Below are 21,396 nucleotides of genomic sequence, written 5' to 3' on the forward strand. Positions count from 1 at the left end.
CTGGGCGATATTATCGTTCTGGATGGTTGTTGAAGACGAAACACAAAATCTTGTAGATAAACACCTTTTTATAGACGGCAAATATATATTAAAAATTGATTCATTTGGTTCCGTAAATTTAAATTTTATATAGAAAAATTACACAGACTAATTATGGCCGCTAAAGCTAATTTCCAACGCTAAATCCCCCGCTAACGCTAAAATCAACGGTAATGCCCTGTCAATAAATGGCACCATTGTGAATGCATACACATGGACGACGCAATTTTCGATTTATTTTCATTTATCATTTTAAAAGGTCATCCGGATCAATATTTTATTACTGCAATCCGTAGATCTAATTTGCAGTAAGGTAGCGACACTGTGCTGGAAAAAATCTATATTCACTTTACAATGAGCTGTTCGACGACAAACATCCTCCACACCTGAAAATAATTTTGTGATTATTGCTCCCACAATGTGATCAGATTAACATTTTATCAATGGAATTAGTAGATCTGACTTGTAGGAAGCCAGCGGAATTAAGCTGGAAACGTTTTTTATTCTCTTTTTAATGTTACAAATAGTATCCTCCACACGACGAACATGCAGTTGGAAAATGTGATTCGTAATACGTTTTATTGCAATCAAAAGTGAATAAAACTTTTCCAGCTTAATACCGCTGGCTTCCTACAAGTCAGGTCTACTAAATGCATTGATAAAATATTGATCCGATCACATTGTGGAAGTAATAATCACAAAAATAATTTCATGTGTTTCAATCGCAGGTTAACCACGTGTTTGTTGTGTAGTTGAAGATGTTTGTCATCGAACAGCACATTGTAAAGTTTATAGATTTTTTCCAGCACAGTGTCGCTGCCTTCCTGCAAATTAGATCTACGGATTGCAGTAATAAAATATTGATCCGGATGACCTTTTAAAATAATAAATGAAAATAAATCGAAAATTGCGTCGTCCATGTGTATGCATTCACAATGGTGCCATTTATTGACAGGACATTACCGTTGAGTTTAGCGTTAGCGGGGGATTTAGCGCTGGAAATTAGCGTTAGCGGCCGTTTAGCTAACGTTCTCTATTATCGTCCTGGATGAAAAATTTTTGGACGATAATATCGTTTTTTAGACGATAGTACCGTCCAAAAAAACGATAATATCGTTCCTGACGATATTGACGGTGTGGAAATGTCCCGCCACCATCGAACTTTTTCAATAGATGAATTAATAGTTACGTTACTAGATGTCACTATTCCCCATTCAACATAACAAGACTGCGATATATCACTCACATTTGCGTGAGCAATCTTAATCTATGTTAATATCAAATTTCATTTTATTCATAACAATTGCATGAAATCCTTAGTAATACACAAAGAGTGACGTCAGTGGGAACGAAAAGTGATGTCACTGTAACGAAAAGTGAAAGAAAATGTGAAAAAAAGTTGTTGGTGAGAGAAGAGAATATGACGCCTTCGGCTCTGTCTGGAAACCTCTCACACGCTAAAAAAGACTTTCAGTCCTAGGTACGAAATGTACTATTTCGGTGGGGGACGAGACAGAATAATGCTGTATTCCTGGGGGGCTCACGCAGATCGTCATTTTATGAGCTGTAAACCTCACACTTGGGGTTGTTCGTCAACGAAAAAAAACTGATTCGGATGGTTAAATGACTTAGGCCTCCGTTCAACGAATTAACACAGAAACTGACTTGATTTTTCTCTCAATTAGTTACGGAAATAACAAATCGAGAGAGAAAGACAGCGTCACAAATGACAGATTATGGGGAAACTGAGGACGCTCAACACGATTTTAACAATACCAAATAGTAGCACACGTACTACAGCAATTATTCACAGATATTTCCGTGATATCAACACTCAATGGAACAAACGAATTACGGTGGTAATTCATTTTCCGGTTGTTTGAGGATTAAGTGACTTGGAAACTTCATTGTCCATTTACATGTCATCTTACGAATAACCGACCACGGTAATCGATTTCTTATCAACTTGTCCGAACATTACAAAATATTGTTCGAAATTGTGTTTACGAAACACTTCCCTTAAATCGCTCATTCACTTACCATATCCACTACAAACAATTTTCTCGGAATGTAACGAATGATTTGTTGCGGTAAAAATGAATATCACAAAGTTTTCATACTATACACAATAGGACACACCCTAATTTTATAAACGAAATATATTTCATTTTCTTGAATGGGCTGTCTAATTCAGTTACTCCTGTTTTTCGTCGTCTCTTTCCTTATGAACGTTTACAACGGCAAATCAATGAAACGAACTGAAACGACAAGAAAAATAATTATAGGCTTTTCAAACGGCATAACAACGTTCTCTTCTGAATGTGTCGTCAGTGAAAGTTTTGCCAGTTTAAGGAGTACTTTCAATTTTCTCTATATGCTCAACAGGGTCAATTGGTAATCGGGAACGCATATAAGAAGTTGAAAATATTGTAGACATGACCACTCTGTCATCCTTGATTTGTTTAATGTGTCTTCTTGAAAGAATAGCTATTTTGCTAATTAGTTTTAGTAAATGGGATTGTTTTGCTGATTCGAGCGAAGCGAACTTTATCAGCGATTCCCTGAATGTACACTCGCGGAATTCTGAACATCGACATATTTTCAGTTTTGTGTTTTTTCAGTGTTTTGTGATTTTTGCATGTATTTTTAAAGGGAGAAATTATGAACTTGCGTAAAACACAAAAACAGAAAATATGTCGGTTTTCAGAATTCCACGTGTGTATCAAGATTCTGACATCAAAATTTCTCTGCTACGATACATTTGATCTGTATCTGCGTGACCTCCCCATAGTTTACAACCTTGATTACAGTCTTCGTCCTAACCTGTTCTTTCAGGGCCTTGGTACTACAATAAACTCAAGGTTGTATACTTCGGGGAGGTCACGCAGATCGCCATTTTATTAGATACGCGGGAACACACCTTTTCCATACAAACAAATTCACCAAAATTGAATTTGTATGGCGTGGTGAATTTTTTGTATGAAACGTGGTGTGTAACCCGCGTATCTGCATCTGCGTGACCTCCCCAAAGTATACAGCCTTGCAATAAACTCGGGTCCTGTATGTTTTTGTATCCCTTTGATCAAATACTTTGGATTCACTGTGTTTGAATGACAATCCGTTTCTTTCGTTTTAGAGCCCGTGTTGTGTCTTTTTTTATATCTTAATGATTCTGATTACGATTGTCATAGGCTATAACAGTTTACAGCCTGAGATACCAAACTGAACTGTGCCCAATTATCAGCCAATTCTGTTTATATTGATAAAAGTGGTTTGTATTTATGTACACAATAATTAACAACAATAAAATAATTATGATTCAAATAAAATTTATGGAATGGAACGTTAAATGCATATAAAATTGAATGTCAGTGTCTTGAATAAGTTTAACCATATTGTTGGATTAGACAACGATATACTAGATTCGGATGCGTTTTTCGTGCTATTTCAGTTCTATTTAAAGAAACGAAATTACGAAACCTCGCCTTCAGCTCGGATACTTTATATTTTGCGCTTATATAGGATCAGGCAAGGCCGTAGCCTAATAAAACATCCGACTTTTCTCAACGTAAACGAATCAAATTTTATTTATCTTCATCTACGGTTCGCCTGAAACTGATTAACAATCATACTCTCTCATGTCAACAACTGTTCTAGTTAACAAAAGGATATCTGCATTCGAATAGTTAATTGACCTGTGCCAACTACTCGGTTCCCACACAACCCCCTCTTAACAAAACATTTGACCTCAAATGTGTTCAACCACACAGCCCTCTTTACAAATATAACGAATGGTAAATTCACAAATGTAACGAATGATAAATCCAAACACTTTTGCCATATTCATCGCCATTGCAACGTTTCATGTTCACATCAAAATCGTCCACATTCCTCGTATATTCGAAACTCAAAATTATCCAAGTCGTCGCATCGTATGATCCGAAAATTATACAACCAGCCTTGCCGCACGATTCCGATTTACCAACCAAATCGAAGTTCAACATATTAGCGACAATTGTACTGCAAATCACTGTTCGATCTGTTGTTTGTTGTTGTCTCGCCGACCTGCTTATTGTTTCGAATTGTATACACCACGTTGCTGTCGATTCGATGTTTCTGGAACTTTTAAAGTTCGTATGCCAACTTTTAAATTACTTTTTCGTCGCGTTGCGTGTTCGTTTTCTTTCCAGCTTCTTTTCGTCCCATCTCAGTCTTTACTTCTTAACAGTTGTTTGTTATCTTCATTTCGATTTGTTCGGCGTAAATCCACTCAGCATTCACCCGTACTCTTTGCGATTTGTTCGGCGTAAATCCACTCAGCATTCACTCAGACTCTTTGCGATTTGTTCGGCATAAATCCACTCAGCATTCACCCGGACTCTTTGCGATTCTTTTCTCCACGTGCTTCTTTTCATTTACTTTCGGTTTTCTATTGTTCAAAATCGTCTTTACACAATTCACTCTGCAAACTTTAAATAGATTTTCTCAATTGTCTTTTAATTTTTCTCACAATTTACTTCCCTTAAAGGTCCAAAAGCGGTTGAGCCCCCATATAGGATCAGGCAAGGCCGTAGCCTAATAAAACATCCAGCTTTTCTCAACGTAAACGAATCAAATTTTATTTAAATCTTTCTTCATCTACGGTTCGCCTGAAACTGATTAACAATCATACTCTCTCATGTCAACAACTGTTCTAGTTAACAAAAGGATATCTGCATTCGAATAGTTAATTGACCTGTGCCAACTACTCGGTTCCTACACTTATGTAATCGGCCATTTACATAGCCTCTGCTGTAATTTACTATTTCTCACACGATATGTTATTAAAATCAGCTTCGCCTCGGATTGATCATTCAGCACTAGGTTACATATATTAGTTCTCAAGAAAAATGTAGATCCTCCTCAAATAACTTTAATACACAGATATTCGATGCAGCTTAACTATTTTTTTTTTTTTGTAATAGGTGTTTCAAACATTTTGAAATCAAAAACTTTTTAGTGACTTGCCTCAAGCCACCAAAAACCAACTGATTTAATAAATTGATTACAGTGAGGGTATTCACTGTTGCTACTAGTGTGTCCGCTAAGGCAAAAGATTGTGCAAATTAAGGTAAAATTGATTTTATGATTTTATTATGATCTGTATGGAATGCTGATTCCAAAATCATCAGGGGCAACTCCGGCAGCTCAATCGTTTTAGAATAATTTTTGCGTTCACAAAAAAATCCAAAATGGCCGAAAAAAATGGCGGATTTAAATTTTTTTAAAGCGTAAAGTATAGGATTTGTAATTGGCTACAAACTTCCCAAAGAAAGTTTTCGGGATTTTTTAGTATGTCGATCGGATTTCTAGGTTTTAAGCAGAAAAAAATGAACCTCAAACTTCCGCCATTTTTTTCGGCCATTTTGGAATTTTTTTGTCAACAAAAAAATTATTCTAAAAAAAAACTTTGAACATTTAAGAATATTCAGCTTTAATATTCTGTTTTAATAAACCGCTTATTCCACATCGATATCTGTTTGGAAATGGGCATGAAAATTCAGTGAAGCCAAAGTGACGTAACGGTCGCTCTAGGCGAAACGAGTGAGCTGCCGGAGTTGCCCCTGTTGATTTTGGAATCAGCATTCCATACAGATCATAATAAAATCATAACCTCAATTTGCACGATCCTAGTGTATTTCCCAGCCTTAGCGGACGCACTATACAGTATATCCAGTATTATACCGTTCAATTATCGATAAGGACAACTGTCAACTGAAAAAAAAATTCGGGTCAACGGATTTTGGTTAAACAAAATGCAAGTAGTTCGCGATGTCAGGACCCCGATGAAGCAATCAATTTTTCGATCGGAGCAATATCTACCGTGCGTCTTTGAAAACGTGATGAGAAAAATATGCAAAAGAAAAACTTTTTCTGAAGTCATTGTCAAGTGCTTTTGATATTATGCATTTAACTGACATTTTCACAAACCTAACCTCTAAAAAATAAAATGTTCCAAGTGTTGTGAAAATAACAACTAATTTGACATATCAAATGTACATGAGAATGACTGAACAGTTGGCAGATATCGGTCCGATTGAAAAACTAATTACTTTACCGGAGTCCAGAGATCATTAACTACACATTGGCAGTTGTCAGTTGTCAGTCGACTCGATTTTTTTTTAGGTCATGACAGTTTATACTCGATATACGGTACATGCCCGAGTATAAGTTCGCAACCGTGAATACCCTTAGTATTTTCCCGAGCACAAAATGCTAGTTCAATTCGTCGTACATGGAATCTTTCTTATTTTCATCATGGTTAGCCATCGTTTTCAATTCGTCTTTACTAAGTACTTCAATGATTGCTGCTCCGTATGCGTCCCCCATTATATTGACAGCAGCCCGAATTCTATTACTGAAAGGTAAAATGTTCATAGAAAATATTAATTTTGCTTCTCCTGCTCGTGCTCCAGTTCAAGTCTTACACAATCCAGTCAATAGCAATGACTAGTGAAATATCCTCTGCGGGTATCCCAATTGAATCTAGTACCATTACTAGTGTTACCAGACCACCCTGAGGAACGCCAGCTGTACCGATAGCGGCACATGTTGCAGTTATGCTAAATCCGATAAATTAATTTTGACTCCTAACTGACAGGCAAGATTCTTTTACCAAACTGCAATTACGTTTCCTATTGACAGATTCACCTGTCTCAATTGAGCAATAAAAATAGCTGCAACTGCTTCATACAACGCTGTACCTATAATTGGCAATTCGACGATAAATATTCTTTTCTTTTCTTTCATCGACAATGATGCGCGCACCATTCATATTTATAGTAGCTCCCAATGGTAACATAAACCGAGATATGCGAACATCAATTTTCGCGTTCTCCTCCAGGCATTTAATCGAAACTGGCAATGTAGCTAATGACGACGATGTCCCCAATGCAGTAAGAATTGCTGGCATCATATGACCAATGAACACAACCGGATTTTTTCTGGTTATTAACAGGAAAATCAGCGGCAAAATTATGAAGCCGTGAATAAAAATTCCTGCAGAAACTGTGGCCAGGTACATGCCCAGTTTACCGAACACGTCTAAAATGTCGTCCATCTCAAGGAATTTTGCCAGAATCAAAAAGTAAACTCCGATTGGCGTTAACCAGATGACAATTTGAATGATTCCCATCATCACCTGAGTGAACTCAAGCACAACCGTCAGCAAATGGCTTACTTTGTCACGCATCGAGCTCATAATGATTCCCAAAACGATGGCAATCGAAACGACCCCGAGCTGTAAGTTAAACGTAATGACGTGACAAAATAGGGGATATTGTCACAGTTTGATCACCATATTTGTACCGTCCACATATCTTCCGCTAATAGTCCAATCGTTAACATGAGCATCAGGTTGGTCTTCTAACGGTGTGAGGACGGTTTGATACGTGGACAAAGTTGCCTGCACTACGTTCGGCGGGAAAATATTTCTGAGGGAGAGAATTTCGATTTTACTTTTGGCGGAAAAATATTCGTTTTTTGATGATTTCTCTGAACCAAATTGTATAATTATTCGACTCGTATAACATTTGAAGTAACCGTGATATTTGAATTGTATACGAGTCGAATATTATACACAAATTCTTTTTTTGGAAAAGAAACCTTTAAAACTTGGATTAGGTAACGATCATGTCCGGAGCGATAGCGGAGGACTTGACGCAGTCTAACTTCCAAAAAAAAACGAAGAATTTTTTTTGAGACGCGGCAACTATATATAGCTGAACATTTCAGTTTCTGCCCTTTAGACCATATCACCACAAAACCTATTCTTTCATATTCTCGCTTCAAATTGACTTTTTCCAAACAATCAAAATCTTTCAACTTACTCTGTATGTTTCTATCTATCTATCTGTCTATCTATCGACGGTCGATCTCGGAAACTAGTCAACCGATCTCCATGAAATTTTGCAGGAACATCAGGGTGGGCATAAAAATGAAAATGTGATACGCCATTACCCCAGGAAAAACCAGAATTTTGTTTTATTGCCCTCGAAGTAGCTTAGCTGTATTGAAACCTACAGAGGCGTGCGACCCATCAAACAGGCCCGTAACTAGCGGGTCTTGGGGCTGGCATTGCAACCCATGAAAATTAAAAAAAACAGTTTTTTTTTTAAATTTCGCCATAGTTGTCTGGCTAGTTACGGGCCTGCCATCAAACAAACAAATAATTAGAAACATTGGTGCAGATTCGGTTGAGCTAGAGTGGTCAGAGTGACCAAATTTTGAGCTACTCGAGCGCAGGATGAAAGGTCAATAAGGGTTTTAGAGCTATTTCTTGAATGGTTGCAGATAGAGTTACTTTCTTCGTCAAATTTTCGAATTTTGTCAAATTTTCGAATTTCGTCAAATTTTCAAATTTCGTCAAATTTTCAAATTTCGTCAAATATTCGATTTTCGTCAAATATTCGATTTTCGTCAAATTTTCGATTTTTCGTCAAATTTTCGATTTTTCGTCAAATTTTCGAATTTCGAATTTACCAAAAAAAATTTGACTGAAAACAACCAAAATTTTACCAAAAAAATCTGCGTCGCATGTGGCAGATAAATTTTCTTGCTGGTCTGTTCCTGAACATCTGCCACTTTGCGACGCAGATTTTTTTGGTAAAATTTTGGTTGTTTCCAGTCAATTTTTTTTTTTTGGTAAAAATTATTTGGCAGATGATGAGATAAAACTAAGCCAGCTTGTTTGAACTAATTGGGTGTAAAATTTAATTTTTGCGTAACGAAGCTGAAAGCGTCAACTCTAGCGATATCATTCATTTTAGAAATTGAAACAGCGTCACACTTTTCTCGAAGAGATTTTTGTTGGGATAACGTCTATTTGTGTTACATCTGTAATTGTTCGTTGGCAATTTCACTCAGTCAGGTAGGCGAAAAGCCCGTTAACGGTGTTATCTTTTCAAAAAGCTTCTTTCTTACCTTATCAAGTCTAATATTGTGTCGGATATTGTGCTTGCTTTTCGCTGTTCTCGATCGACTCCATCGTCAACTCCATCACCTCCTGGTTTAATGGTTACCACAAGCACAACTCCCAGAATTACTGCTATCACAGTTGTCAATAAAATGTACACAATCGTCCGAGCCCCGATTTTTTTGCTCAACGATATATCAAGTGGTGCTATGGCAGCAATCAGAGATGACATGATCAGAGGAAAAATTAACAGACGAATCATGCGCAAGAAAATGTCTCCGATGAAATTTACATACATCACAGTTCGTGCATCATAAGTCGAGTGACCCAATCGCATTATGATTCCAGTAACTATACTTAGAATGACCGAAATTACTGTCAGAATAGTTAGGAGATGAACACGCAACATTTGCAAGAATTTGGCTCTATTCATTTTGAAAATTTGTGAACTTAGGTTCGCCCTTTTATCGAAAGCAAGTTACAAGATTCGGAAATTGACTGATAATCTGACCCGTAAAGCACGTTAATCACTAAACACATAATTCCAACTGCACGTAGTTTATCTGGCTTATTCTGTGTTGTTATCAAATGATTTTCCCCATTTTTAGCCCCGTACGAAGTACAAAGTGTTTGCCTATGTTCATAGATGACGAATCTGCAATAAACATTTATCACGTCAATCTGTCACGTCGATATCTTGAGTAAATCAAATCCGATTTCAAAAATTTTTCCCTGAAAGATAGTCGAAATAGTGAGGCTAAGTTCGAAGATGGGCATATTCGGGTCGGCCCTTCGTGAGTTAGGGCCACCTAAGTGATTTAAGGTCTTTTGGTGATATTTATGGCAAAATAAACGATGGAAATGTAAATGACACGGCAAATGATAGGTATTGTCAATACCAATCCAGGAAAAAAGAGTTTTTTAAAATCGGGTGAGTGGACCGTGAGTTAGGGCCTTAGAAGTGAAATGCTACTAGGGCCCTATGTGTATTTTACATAGAACTCGAGTAAATTTCATTCGTTTTTCGTAATTTTTGTTTGATTTGGAAGGTAATCGAATGCCGAATAGAATGTTGTTGAAAAAAAATTAAATTTGGGTCCTTGGCCTAAAGCCGCTACTAGGGCCCTATGTGTATTTCACATATAACTCGAGTAAATTTCATCCGTTTTTCGTAATTTTTGTTTCATTTGGAAGGTAATCAAAGGCCGAATAGAATGTTGTTGAAAAAAAATTAAATTTGGGTCCTTGGACTAAGGCCGTTACTAGGGCCCTATGTGTATTTTACATATAACTCGAGCAAATTTCATCCGTTTTTCGTAATTTTTGTTTCATTTGGAAGGTAATCAAAGGCCGAATAGAATGTTGTTGAACAAAAATTAAATTTGGGTCCTTGGACTAAGGCCACTACTAGGGCCCTATGTGTATTTTACATATAACTCGAGCAAATTTCATCCTTTTTTCGTAATTTTTGTTTCATTTGGGAGGTAATCAAAGGCCGAATGGAATATAGTTGAAAAAATTTTAAATTTGGGTCCTCGGATTGAGGCCGATACTAGGCCCTTCAAAAAATTAAAATTTTAGGGCGATTTGAAATTTTTGTTTTATTTGAAAGGAACGTCGTACGGGGCTTCGTAATTGCGCTATGCGCAATTTCTAAGATGTACATATTACATAATAATTTTACGTTAACTACATTAACCGGCGCAATAGGCTTACGGTCAAAGTAGGGTGACAGACGCACTAGGGTCACGTACGCAATAGATATACGGGTTTGTGCGGGGCTCAGTCGCAGCAAACGCTCCGACTGTTCTGATGGCTCGTTGTTGAAACCGTTTTGCGTCTCAAAACATTTCCTTCTTCAATAGATTACAGCATATGCGTCATAATAGTAGATTATGCAACTATGGAGAAAATCAAAACAACAACAAGCAATGAGAAGAAAACGTTTTCTATGACTAGCATCGAGTTTCAAATGCTGACTGTGTGTGTGTGTATCTGAGAGACAGGCAGGCTGGTAAACGCCGCTAGTAACCAACAAGGACGGTACGTAAACTTTACCTTCCCATTTACTTACATTATAATAAACTATTGACACAATCAACCAGCTAGAAAAACTCTAATAGACAACCGCTACGTGTGGATTACGCACATTTCTATCTCGATTTATTGGTGATATTGATTACCAGACCGAAGTGATTATACCACAAGTGACAAAATACAATTACACATTTTCAACGTGTGGCTTTATCATTATTGTTGAAGTGCAATAAAAGATGATTTTCTTTACAGAAATAATAGTCTTGTCTATTGTTGTTCAGCTTGTTTGACTCTTATCGTATTACAAATAGATCACAGTAATTGAGATTGCATTTAGTGATTCAATTCGGCCTTGAAAATATTTGCTGAAATAATATTAAAGCAGGATTAGCTATTTTGCTAACTAGTTAATGAATTACGTTGTTTTGCACCATTTTTTTTTTGTTATTTTTTTTATCAAGACAGGAAAAGTAGTAAGGAAAATTTAGGACATGTGCTGAAAAAATCACGTTCCTGTCAAGGTACAGACAACTTTTTATGCATAAGACAAAGGCAACTGAAACAGACAAACACCAAAATAATCAATAATAAATCACTTCGACGAACAATCAATAGTAATTGGATTTTACATGGTTTTGAAACGTAAACCAAATTTATTGTTTTCCCAGGTGTGTAATAGGCCACTTTCGACCCTAGGGAAAACAAAGGCATGTAAATAAACATGTTGTCTACCACAACTCAGTCGGGAGAATACATATGAAATTTCGTTGTCGCCTTAGATCGACAAAAGTATACATTTCAATGCTATCTGAGATTAAGAAAAAAAAACGTATTTTATCTATTGGTACCACATGCAAAACCACATCAACCTGTAACTAACACAGAATCCTACTACACATGATCGTAGTGGGATTCTGTCAAATGCATGAGCAAATACTTAAAGATATTGGTTATATCAACGCACTTCAAGCAAAAGTGCTTCGAGTGACAGCTGCCAAATAGTTAAAGTGCCAAAATTTGCACTACTCTATTTAGGGTACAACTTGCTTGAACTGCGTTGGTTATAAATATTTGCGCACGGAAATTCTCGTGTGTAAATCGACTGCATTTGCTAACTAGATTGATGCTGAAGATTATGAATATCTTCAACTTACGTTAGAAAAATTGTTTTCGTAGGATATTGTCACATTTTTTAACAGTTCGCCTACTACAACAAAATACCTCACCTCACCCTCGTAACGTATTACGTATACGTCTCGTATAAATAATGGAGCATGGTAATGCACTATTTGACGTATTAAAGACATAAAGAGACAATAATAGCGTCTATAGTTCTACTACAGCACTACGCAACACCATCATCGCATACAATTTTTTGACATGACTAGCTCAAAGTCAGTGTTACAAACACAATTTATTTTGTACCACGAATAATCAACTTTGTCGCAAATATCACTCCTTCATATACGGTGAAGCTAGTTAAAAAGTCAGTCGTTGTGTTAGATACTTTAAGATTCGTCGGTTCTTTGCAACCATATTTATAGACCCGTACGAAGTACTGGGGTCTTATAGGTTTACGCATACGTTTGTAACACGTCGAATTGGACTCCCTGAGTAAGGAAAAACCTATTGTGGTTGTCTAGAGATGCCAAATCCGCGAAAAAAAATGTCCGTCTGTCTGTCTGTCCGTCTGTGGGTTCTCTAACTTGAGTAAAACACATCCGATTTTAAAAATTCTTTTTTTCTTCGTTTGGTAATGTCAAAAGACAAACTAGGTTCGAAGATGGGTGATTTCGGATCGACCTCTCCGGAGCTGGAGCATAATAAGTGCCTAAGTGTTTTTCGACGATATCTCCAAACATTTAAGCACTACACTTATCAGTGATTCGTCAAAAGAAAGGTTTTTACAATACCGATCGACAAAAAAAAAGTTTATGGAAATCGGATGACCGACTCGTGAGTTAGACCCCTTGGTGTGAAACAGGCACAGGACGGCAAGCAGTTTTTGCTTGTAGGTCGGCCACATTTGAACATATTTCGTCTGTTTTAGCTTTATTAGATAGGTATTGACCGTACCAATCAGGTAAAAAATTTTTATGAAATTATGTTCACCGGAGCGTGAGCTAGGTCTCTTGGAGTGAGCTCTTATCTGGCTACTCGGCCGTACAGTGAACGTGGTGTATTTTGTCAATATCTCGAGTAAATTTTGACCGAATTTCATGATTTTTTTTTGTTTGAAAGGTATTAACGAATGTAAAGCGTCAGTACTATTTCAGGTCTCCTAACAAAATGGCTTCCTGCGGCCATATTGGATTTTAGTAAAATTGAAATATCTTGTGGAAAATGGTACTTAGAGAGTTTCTGTTAACAGAGAAGTAATTGGTTCTGTGTGGGGGGTTTTAGGAATCCCATATACGGACATCTATATATACCTATATACAGTTATATTGAGCAATATACAGGCATGTAGAGCTATATAATATCAAATTCATCTGTGAAATGTTTATTTATAGGAAAATATAAGTAAATATAGCGGTATATAGCTGTTTAAATAGGAATTTATGAAATTTGACTTCGTACGGGGCTGTCTATATTGCCTCCGGCAATTTATTTGTTGATGATAGCAAGGCAAAGAGTGGATAATGCAAGTGATTTTAAAGCGCGAATAGCTTTTCAGCAGAGAAGAAAATGAAGTAAGAGAAATGAAGAGTTTCACAATAAAGGCTTTTGATACGAATAGGTGTTTCGTACGGGTCGGCGTTAGCTATGTTTATAATTATTTTTATTCTATACACAATATCGTACATGTCCGACTACGTACACGTATAAATCACTTTCAAAATATACGGTCCGGATATGTATAATGAAATGCAATGTTAATGCAATTTACCATCCATAAATTTTCCTAAAAAACAATGTACACACAACAAATAACACGCAACAACAACAACAACAAACCGACCGAGAGAGAGAGAGAGAGAGACTTGGAAAATTTAATTGTAAAATGATTTAATGGACCAACGTTGCAATTATGCTTTTCAATGGAATGGACATAATTCGAATTTGATATACCCATCTTCATCTATTTAAATGGGTGCACATTTTATGTGTTATGTTTATGCCTAATGGGGGATAATATATGGATGGGTCGAACAAAATTCCTCATGTATTATACAATGTATGGATGAATGGGGGGCATTATAAATCCTCGCATAAATCGGTTTTGTCTTTTTATACTGCTCCTGCTGTTAAAGTGGTATAAATTTAAATATCCGTTTGATCATCACTTTGTTGCATATCGATGCTAAATGAATATGTTCGAATTTAGAGCTTATGTAAATGGCGTAAGACGATTTACCCAACATTTTGAAAAAAGATTGAAAATGTCCTTGAGTTTAATTAATCGCATCAGAAAAGCATATAAGGTACATTAGAGGCCGAATAAATACTTTGCATACATCGACAGGATATTTTTACTTACACTGAATATTAGCCAACACAGAATCTATTTGGAATCTCTGCTAGGCTTTGTGAATGTTGGCCCAACATTGTTGGGGTATATCCAGAGGCCGTTTTTTTGTTGCTTTTCTATTGATCTCCAAGGTATGCTTTCCGATGACAATTTAAAAAGACTCTAACTCGTATTTGTTTCGCATCACCTGTATTTTGCCAATAATTACTATAAAAAGGACGCTCAATGCACTGTTTGTAAGGCTTGCGCCAACCTAAACTAAGATTTGATCTGTTTACGAATACGTTCTACCGACATTATGAATATAATATAATATGCTCGTGTGCCTCAGATGACAGCACTACAAACGGCAACAAGAACACTTCAAACAAGTGATCACTTGAATGAGCTTAAAAAGGAATTTGAACACGGTACATTAACTCTGTGTTAATTTGCTTCCCATATATTATTCAGGAATTATTTTTAGTAAATTTTGTATTTTATTGATATGTTTTTTATGATGGGATTTCATTTCAATGTTGTTGGTTGACATTTTTTGTAAATAATTTCTGAGTCTTAAAAGAGCCAAAAGTTATGCCTGTGGCTACCAACACGACAGTACACCAGCTATAACCTCATTAATTTGATAAATAAATAAATCGGAAAAACTTCGACGACAGCATATCTAGAAATAGTTTCCCAAATCAATATCAATTCTTCTCTTCCCGGAAATAGGAGATCGACTTTCTTTTTAAATTGTACAGAAATGATCCTTGGCTGACAGGAGTCAGGAATATTGATCAAAAATCTAAGTAAATGACCGGAAATCGGGAAATGACTAAGAATGGGAAAATGACCAGAAATTGGGAATGACCGTCAGAATGACCAGAAAAGGGAATTGAAATGACTAGAAATATGAAAATGGACTGAAATTGGGAAATCGACTGAAATCGAGAAATGATTAGAAATCGGGAAAATACCGAGAAAAAAAACGGAACAAGGGTACTCACCAGGCATGAGCGCCGCCGAAAATAAGCCGCCGATCAAGCCGCCGCCGGCCATTTTTGAGCAAGCCGCGCCGCAGCCGAGCCGGTGCCAAAAACACGGCTCAAGCCGGCTTGAAACGGCTGGAAAATTAAATAAAGATTTCGAAAGGTGAATGGGTGAAATAATTTTGAAAACCGAGATTCCTGTTGATCCTAAGCAGCTCAAGTACTTTTTGATTTTTTTTTTTCAAAATTAAGAAAATTTTGAAAATTTTCTTGAATTTTCCAGAATGGTATATTACGTCCTCGCTTCTAAGTTTGTTGTTTTGGCAAGAATGACCTTTGCGGAACGAGCCGAAGGCGCACAATCAGTTTTAATTCACAAATTTGAGAAAACTTTATCGATCTTTGCGAATTTTCTCGATTTTTTTTCTTTTCAATTTTTACTTGATTTTCGTGAGCTTTCGATTTCTTCTCGAGAACCATTTTCTTAATGAGTTAAATGAGTGTACTGGAGCATGATTTTCCATTTAGTTCAAGTTTTGAGGCAATAAAACTTGACGTGTTAGTGAACCTTAGACTTAGAGACTTGCTTGTAACAAGACCAGTTCCACTTGCACTTTGAACAACAATCTACCTACATTTTCGCTTTCCGTACAATTTCATTTTCATGCTTACTAGTTCATTTTCCATGAATTTATCTAAACCGTTTTATTTTTAAAAAAAGTTAAAAGGAACCTCCAGCCGAGCCGTTTTAAGCCGGCTCAAGCCGATTTTTTCGCCGCCGCCGAGAAATTTTTTTCGGCTAGCCGCCGCCGAGGTTTCTCCGTCGGCGCTCATGCCTGGTACTCACAATCGAGATGGAGCAAACTTCGTTTTGGCGCATTCAAAGTTCAAAATGCCACATTATTTCTTTGTTTGACGATTGATTAATTTCTAATTTTACATGTAAAATGCAAATGCTACGTTCTGAAAACCTACACATTTTCTGTTTGTGTGTTATACTTGATTTCTCCATATGCAAAATTCAGAAAACGTCATAAAACAGAAAAAGGGTCGGTTTTCAAAATTCCGTGGGTGTAGGTCGCTAGAGAGGATATTGAATCGAGTCGAAATCAGGGATTAATATCATTACATGACAACAGGTGAGTAAGTGCAACAGAAAGCGAAGGTTATCAAAAATTCTATTTTCTACTGTAATGTCATAATATTCACAATTTGTTGACACTTTTAGATGTCAAAATGAGCTAGATTTAGACACGTCATTCTCAGAACGTCAATTTATGAACTGAAAAGTGCAATAATGTTTCATTTGCGCACGGCTAACTTCGATAACAGTGGCGATCCACCGGCACCCTATCTGGTCTCGGTAGCAGGAAATGTGTCTACCCTTCGACACATTATTTAACTTTCAACTCTAAATTTCTTTTGACTAATCCTAACGTAATCGTGCAACTTCAGCAAATGTTTTGTGCTTTAACTATGAAATTTTATCTTACTATAAGCTGCACAACTCGTTGGATTCTTTCACTTCTTTCTTGATTGATTGTGACTTATATAACAATTATTGTAACATTAAATTATGACAATAAATGATTAGATTTGAGATTTGTCAACACTCCCATTTACTACCTTATTATGAAAATAGCTAAATCGATTCTCTTCATTTCGGAAACGGTCAAATCACCTTTTCCAATGTTCTTGCATTTCAAAAGAACAGAATTCAAACGTCAATACCTAGTCAATCTTATTTTTTCGCTCGCTCCGCTCGAGCTATTTTCATTCATCTGTCAGGCTTCATTCATAAAATTTTTCGCTCGCTCCCCTCTCGCCTTTCCGATTCTATGAAGAATAACATTGTTTGTCAGCATTATCGAAAATTGAGGAACCCTAAAGATCAGATGGAAGTCGCATGCCTTTCGTCTACAAACATATTTAAGCGCTGCTATTTTTCCTCCATTTCTCGTGTCCGAAGCCGACATTATGTGTACCCCAACGCGGTGATAATTTCGTATTATTTTTTATTTAAACATAGACTCCATGTTCAACCTCTACCCATGTATCTTTCAGTAAATAAACCAAATGTTCACACTAACGCCGAGACTGTATAGAGCGACCATCTTAATTCAGTAAATTTATTATTGCAGTGTCACTGATGACACAAAAAGAATTTCTCGGGTGTTAATTTATTGAATTTTTTTTTTGTATAGCTCCGGCAAGGCATGACTGATACTATAAAGGGAGTATAAAATATATTGTATACACAAGAAGGGGATGGTTTTACATACATTATTTTGTGGTTGATTTTATCGTTATTCCCTTTCGATGTGTAGACTTCTAAATTACGATACTAATGCACTAGGGTTCATATTGGAGCAAAGACATTTTTTATGTTTTTATGGTAATTTTGGTGAGAAAAGTGACATTTAAAAATTTGCCACCGAATCGATTCTACCAGAATTTGGTCATGTTTTCGTCAAGACAGTCGGTTGGTCGCCAGCCTATGTTGGCGGTCAGGTGGTCATAGGATTGCATACGATTTCGTATTGCTTTCGTTGTTGAATTCAATATAAATAGTATATTTCAACATATACCAATACCCACCAGGTGTGTATGAATACCAGAGTGAGTAGCACGAGTAAAGTACGCACCATGTGTTCAATATAGGCTTGTTCCAAGGCAATATAAAATGTCAAATTTCATCCACAGAACCATAACCTTAATAATATTTCTGTGTAAATCGCGTAGGCGACGTTGCTCGTTTTGTATGAAATATAACGTAAGCGACGTTACTGTGGATGAAATTTCCATTATTTTGTTGGTCTGAATTTGGTTGCCGACTTTGTTCTATTGCATTATAAACTTGATATATTTCTGTCTAGTGATTTTGACAAGTAGTTTAAATGAATCGGAAGGACCTAGTGACCCTACTTAAGATATAATATATATTATACACTTGTCACGAAGAAGTCGAGACTTGCCGAGACTGATAGTGACAAGTGTGTACTCTACTTTATTACATAAGCGAAAACGAGACAACAACATAGACCTGAAGTGTAATTTTTGAATTATTCTTCTAGTTAAGTAATTTTGACATCCGAACATCTGTGATAAAATTATGAAAGTCACTTTGCAATAAACAGCAGAGACGGTTAAGTCTTGGTGGTCCAGATATCATCATTTATATCCTGCAATCAGTTCACGTCTTTGTTGAACGTCTGAAGCATACATTGCTATGAGATTCCAACTGATCTGAATTGACGACACATTCGCAATGTCAGCAAGCTCAATTCAAAATTTCTTTCATTCAACACATCAGAAATTAAAATATCCTTCGTGTTAACTACCGCAAATTTGTTGGAATTATTTAACACACATACGAGTATTGTTTAATGCAAATAACACAAAAAAAACTACGTGAATACACATCCAATTTCTTCACACTGTAGGGTGAATAAATTTTCTGCAGCAGCTGAGCTTTATTTACACATTCAAGTCACTTCACCATCCAATTCAATATACGATTACATGAGGGGAAAGTAGTCGAAAGTTTTCTTTGGCTTTCCCTTTTAACGTCTTTCGTCTTTTTTCTTCCTGACGTAGTGGCACGACCATTTTTTTTCTTTCGTTTTTCTTGTGTAGGATTATGCAAAGAGTGTCTATGTATAACGATGTTTGATGTCTTTCAATAGATATAGTGAAAGAATGACGTTATTATTTTTGTCCATTTTACCAGTGTTTGCCTTTATATCGATTGGTGAAACAGGAATATAAACCGAACAGGTTTCGGTAAAAAACGTAGTGATCAAGTTCAAGATCTTTTGAATAATTTTATATTGCAGCTGGATTTGTTCTGAATTTGAACGAATGGTATGAACGAAAGAGTGAGCGAAAGAGTCTCAGTTGATAAAACGTAACTTTCCAATAGTTCGAACAACAAATCTGTTAGGGATGTTATCCATGGACGCACAGTACTGGAAATATGCCGATTTCTCTGGTGGCCTAATTACTACATATGTTGCATCAAACACGATGAAAAAATTACAATAGAGGTTGGCGGCGAATGTTCTGCATCTTTCTATTTACCACATTGACTTAGATCAACTTCAAGCAAAAGTCATACTCGACAGCGAAATAGAGTACCGTTTTGTGTGAAACGGTTTTTTTTACAGTGTTTTACAGTTGTATGACACACTGTCAAGTTTCATATCCTATTTAGATCACCACTCATGCTTGAAGAAGTGCTTTGCTTAGATCTAAAAGTTAGAAAGTGAAAACCTTTTTTGTCCTTTCTGTTGTAGTAATAGCCAAAGACAGTATCAAAGTAAGTATACAGAACCTTCGTTGACTTACCGCTTGTTGAGATTTTTTCATGGTAAGCCAAGGTTGAAAGAAAAATGCCGAGGTGAAAAAGAACCATGAAGATGGGATGGGTAACTTTCTGAAAACTCCAATGAAGTCGTTTAAAAGTTGTATTCTCCACAAATTTTCTAAAAAATTGCTATGCTGCTACTGTTACACCAATATTTCGTGACGATGTCTTCCAAGAGAGACGGTCCTGCTAATAACACCCGCTGATAGGTAAAATGTATTAAATAAAAAAAACTCGTCCAAGCATATCACTATTACCTTAAGGTAGGGCTTACATTTTTAAATTTTGTATCAGAGGACATTTTGACATAAAAAAGATGACAAAAAGAGAACTATCGAAAAAGAGGATGAAATGGTTTTTTGGATCACAAGGGACGAAAGTGCCATGTGATCCACACAATTTTTCATTACAATATCTACGAAAATTGTAATTTGAGCTTCCGAAACACGTTTTAACTGATGAAAAAGAAAAACGTTCTAACTGGTAAAAGAAAAATTAATAAATTATTGGCAACATTCTTTTCTATCACAACAATCACAGCGATCACAATGACACCAGACGGAACACATGTTGTTGCTGTCATTTACTTTCGCATCTTCGTTTGAGAGTCGAAAGTACTTTCGATCCTCTGTTGTTGCTGGTATCTACTTTCGCATCTTCGTTTCGGGGGCGAAAGTACTTTCGCACCTCTTGTGATGTCGTGGCTTACTGAGAGTTGAATTTTTAAACTTTCGCATCTCATTCAATAGTCATTTGTGTACCTGTTTTGGACGATTGATTTTAGGCAATTTCGCGGATGTGCACATGTGAGTTTTCATGCAGAGGGCCGGAAACCCGAGAAAATTCGAAAAATTGCCCTCATTTTCGGGACCGAAGCATGAAAAGTAGATTGTTAACGAAGTATTACAGCTTTTTTATGCCAAATACTGCGAAAGTTTGTATTTTCGGTTCTCAAATGGTGACCGAAAGTAAAAAAATTCAGGCCTTGGGCCGAAAGTAAATGTCACTGTCATCATTTTACTTTCGCCCCGTGGGCTTGCGTATTTGCGGGCCGAAAGTAAATGTCACTGTCATCATTTTACTTTCGGTCCTCATATGTCTAGAAAACACATGTTCACTTGATTGAAAGTACGCATTGAGTGTAGTGTTGTGTGGACGATAGCCAAATGTTTTGTGAGCAAGTGAATGTATGTTTACAGTAATTTCATTTGTTAAATTGTTTTTATTTTTATACCAGGGGGCTGCCGCCCCCTGGACCCCCGCACTTTTCGGCATATTGGTGTTTCTACAGCAAATTTTGTTGATAACTCAACAGTTTAATTAAAATTATGTTTTGTTTCGGACCGAAAATACAAATCTTCCGCAGTATTTGGCACAAAAAATAGTATGCATCACTCGGGGCAAAAGTAAAAAAATTCAAACGTGTGAAGCTTGCAGCCCGCGCCGCAGGCAAGGGCGGCAATCACACGATTTGAATTTTGCAAAATACTATTGTTAGTGATATCATCCACCGATTATGCGAATAAGGCCTTTTTTCTTCCCTATCAAATTTTCTTCA

The 21,396-nt window shown here is 36.5% G+C and overlaps 1 protein-coding gene across 1 annotated transcript; it reads right to left on the reverse strand.

The window, feature by feature from the left end:
* Positions 1-5,691: 5,691 nt before the first annotated feature.
* LOC119083573 (excitatory amino acid transporter 3-like) lies at positions 5,692-9,580 on the reverse strand. The gene is made up of 6 exons (XM_037193319.1): positions 9,001-9,580; positions 7,376-7,511; positions 6,847-7,318; positions 6,695-6,782; positions 6,507-6,641; positions 5,692-6,436 (listed from the first exon to the last, which is right to left on the reverse strand). The coding sequence occupies exons 1-6, from the start codon at positions 9,423-9,425 to the stop codon at positions 6,295-6,297; spliced, it is 1,398 nt and encodes a 465-aa protein (XP_037049214.1). The 5' UTR covers positions 9,426-9,580; the 3' UTR covers positions 5,692-6,294.
* Positions 9,581-21,396: the final 11,816 nt, after the last annotated feature.

The sequence above is a fragment of the Bradysia coprophila genome, unplaced genomic scaffold (assembly GCF_014529535.1).
Source record: "Bradysia coprophila strain Holo2 unplaced genomic scaffold, BU_Bcop_v1 contig_70, whole genome shotgun sequence".
In the NCBI taxonomy this organism is placed as follows: Eukaryota; Metazoa; Arthropoda; class Insecta; order Diptera; family Sciaridae; genus Bradysia; species Bradysia coprophila.

Bases quoted from the DNA above. Each gene is read 5' to 3' on its own strand.
- LOC119083573 (XM_037193319.1), bottom strand. From the start codon at position 9,425: ATGAATAGAGCCAAATTCTTGCAAATGTTGCGTGTTCATCTCCTAACT. The intron at 6,642-6,694 runs GTAAAAGAATCT...TATCGGATTTAG, and splicing joins GGAAACGTAATTGCAGTTTG to CATAACTGCAACATGTGCCG. The intron at 6,437-6,506 runs GTAAGACTTGAA...TTTACCTTTCAG, and splicing joins ATTGCTATTGACTGGATTGT to TAATAGAATTCGGGCTGCTG.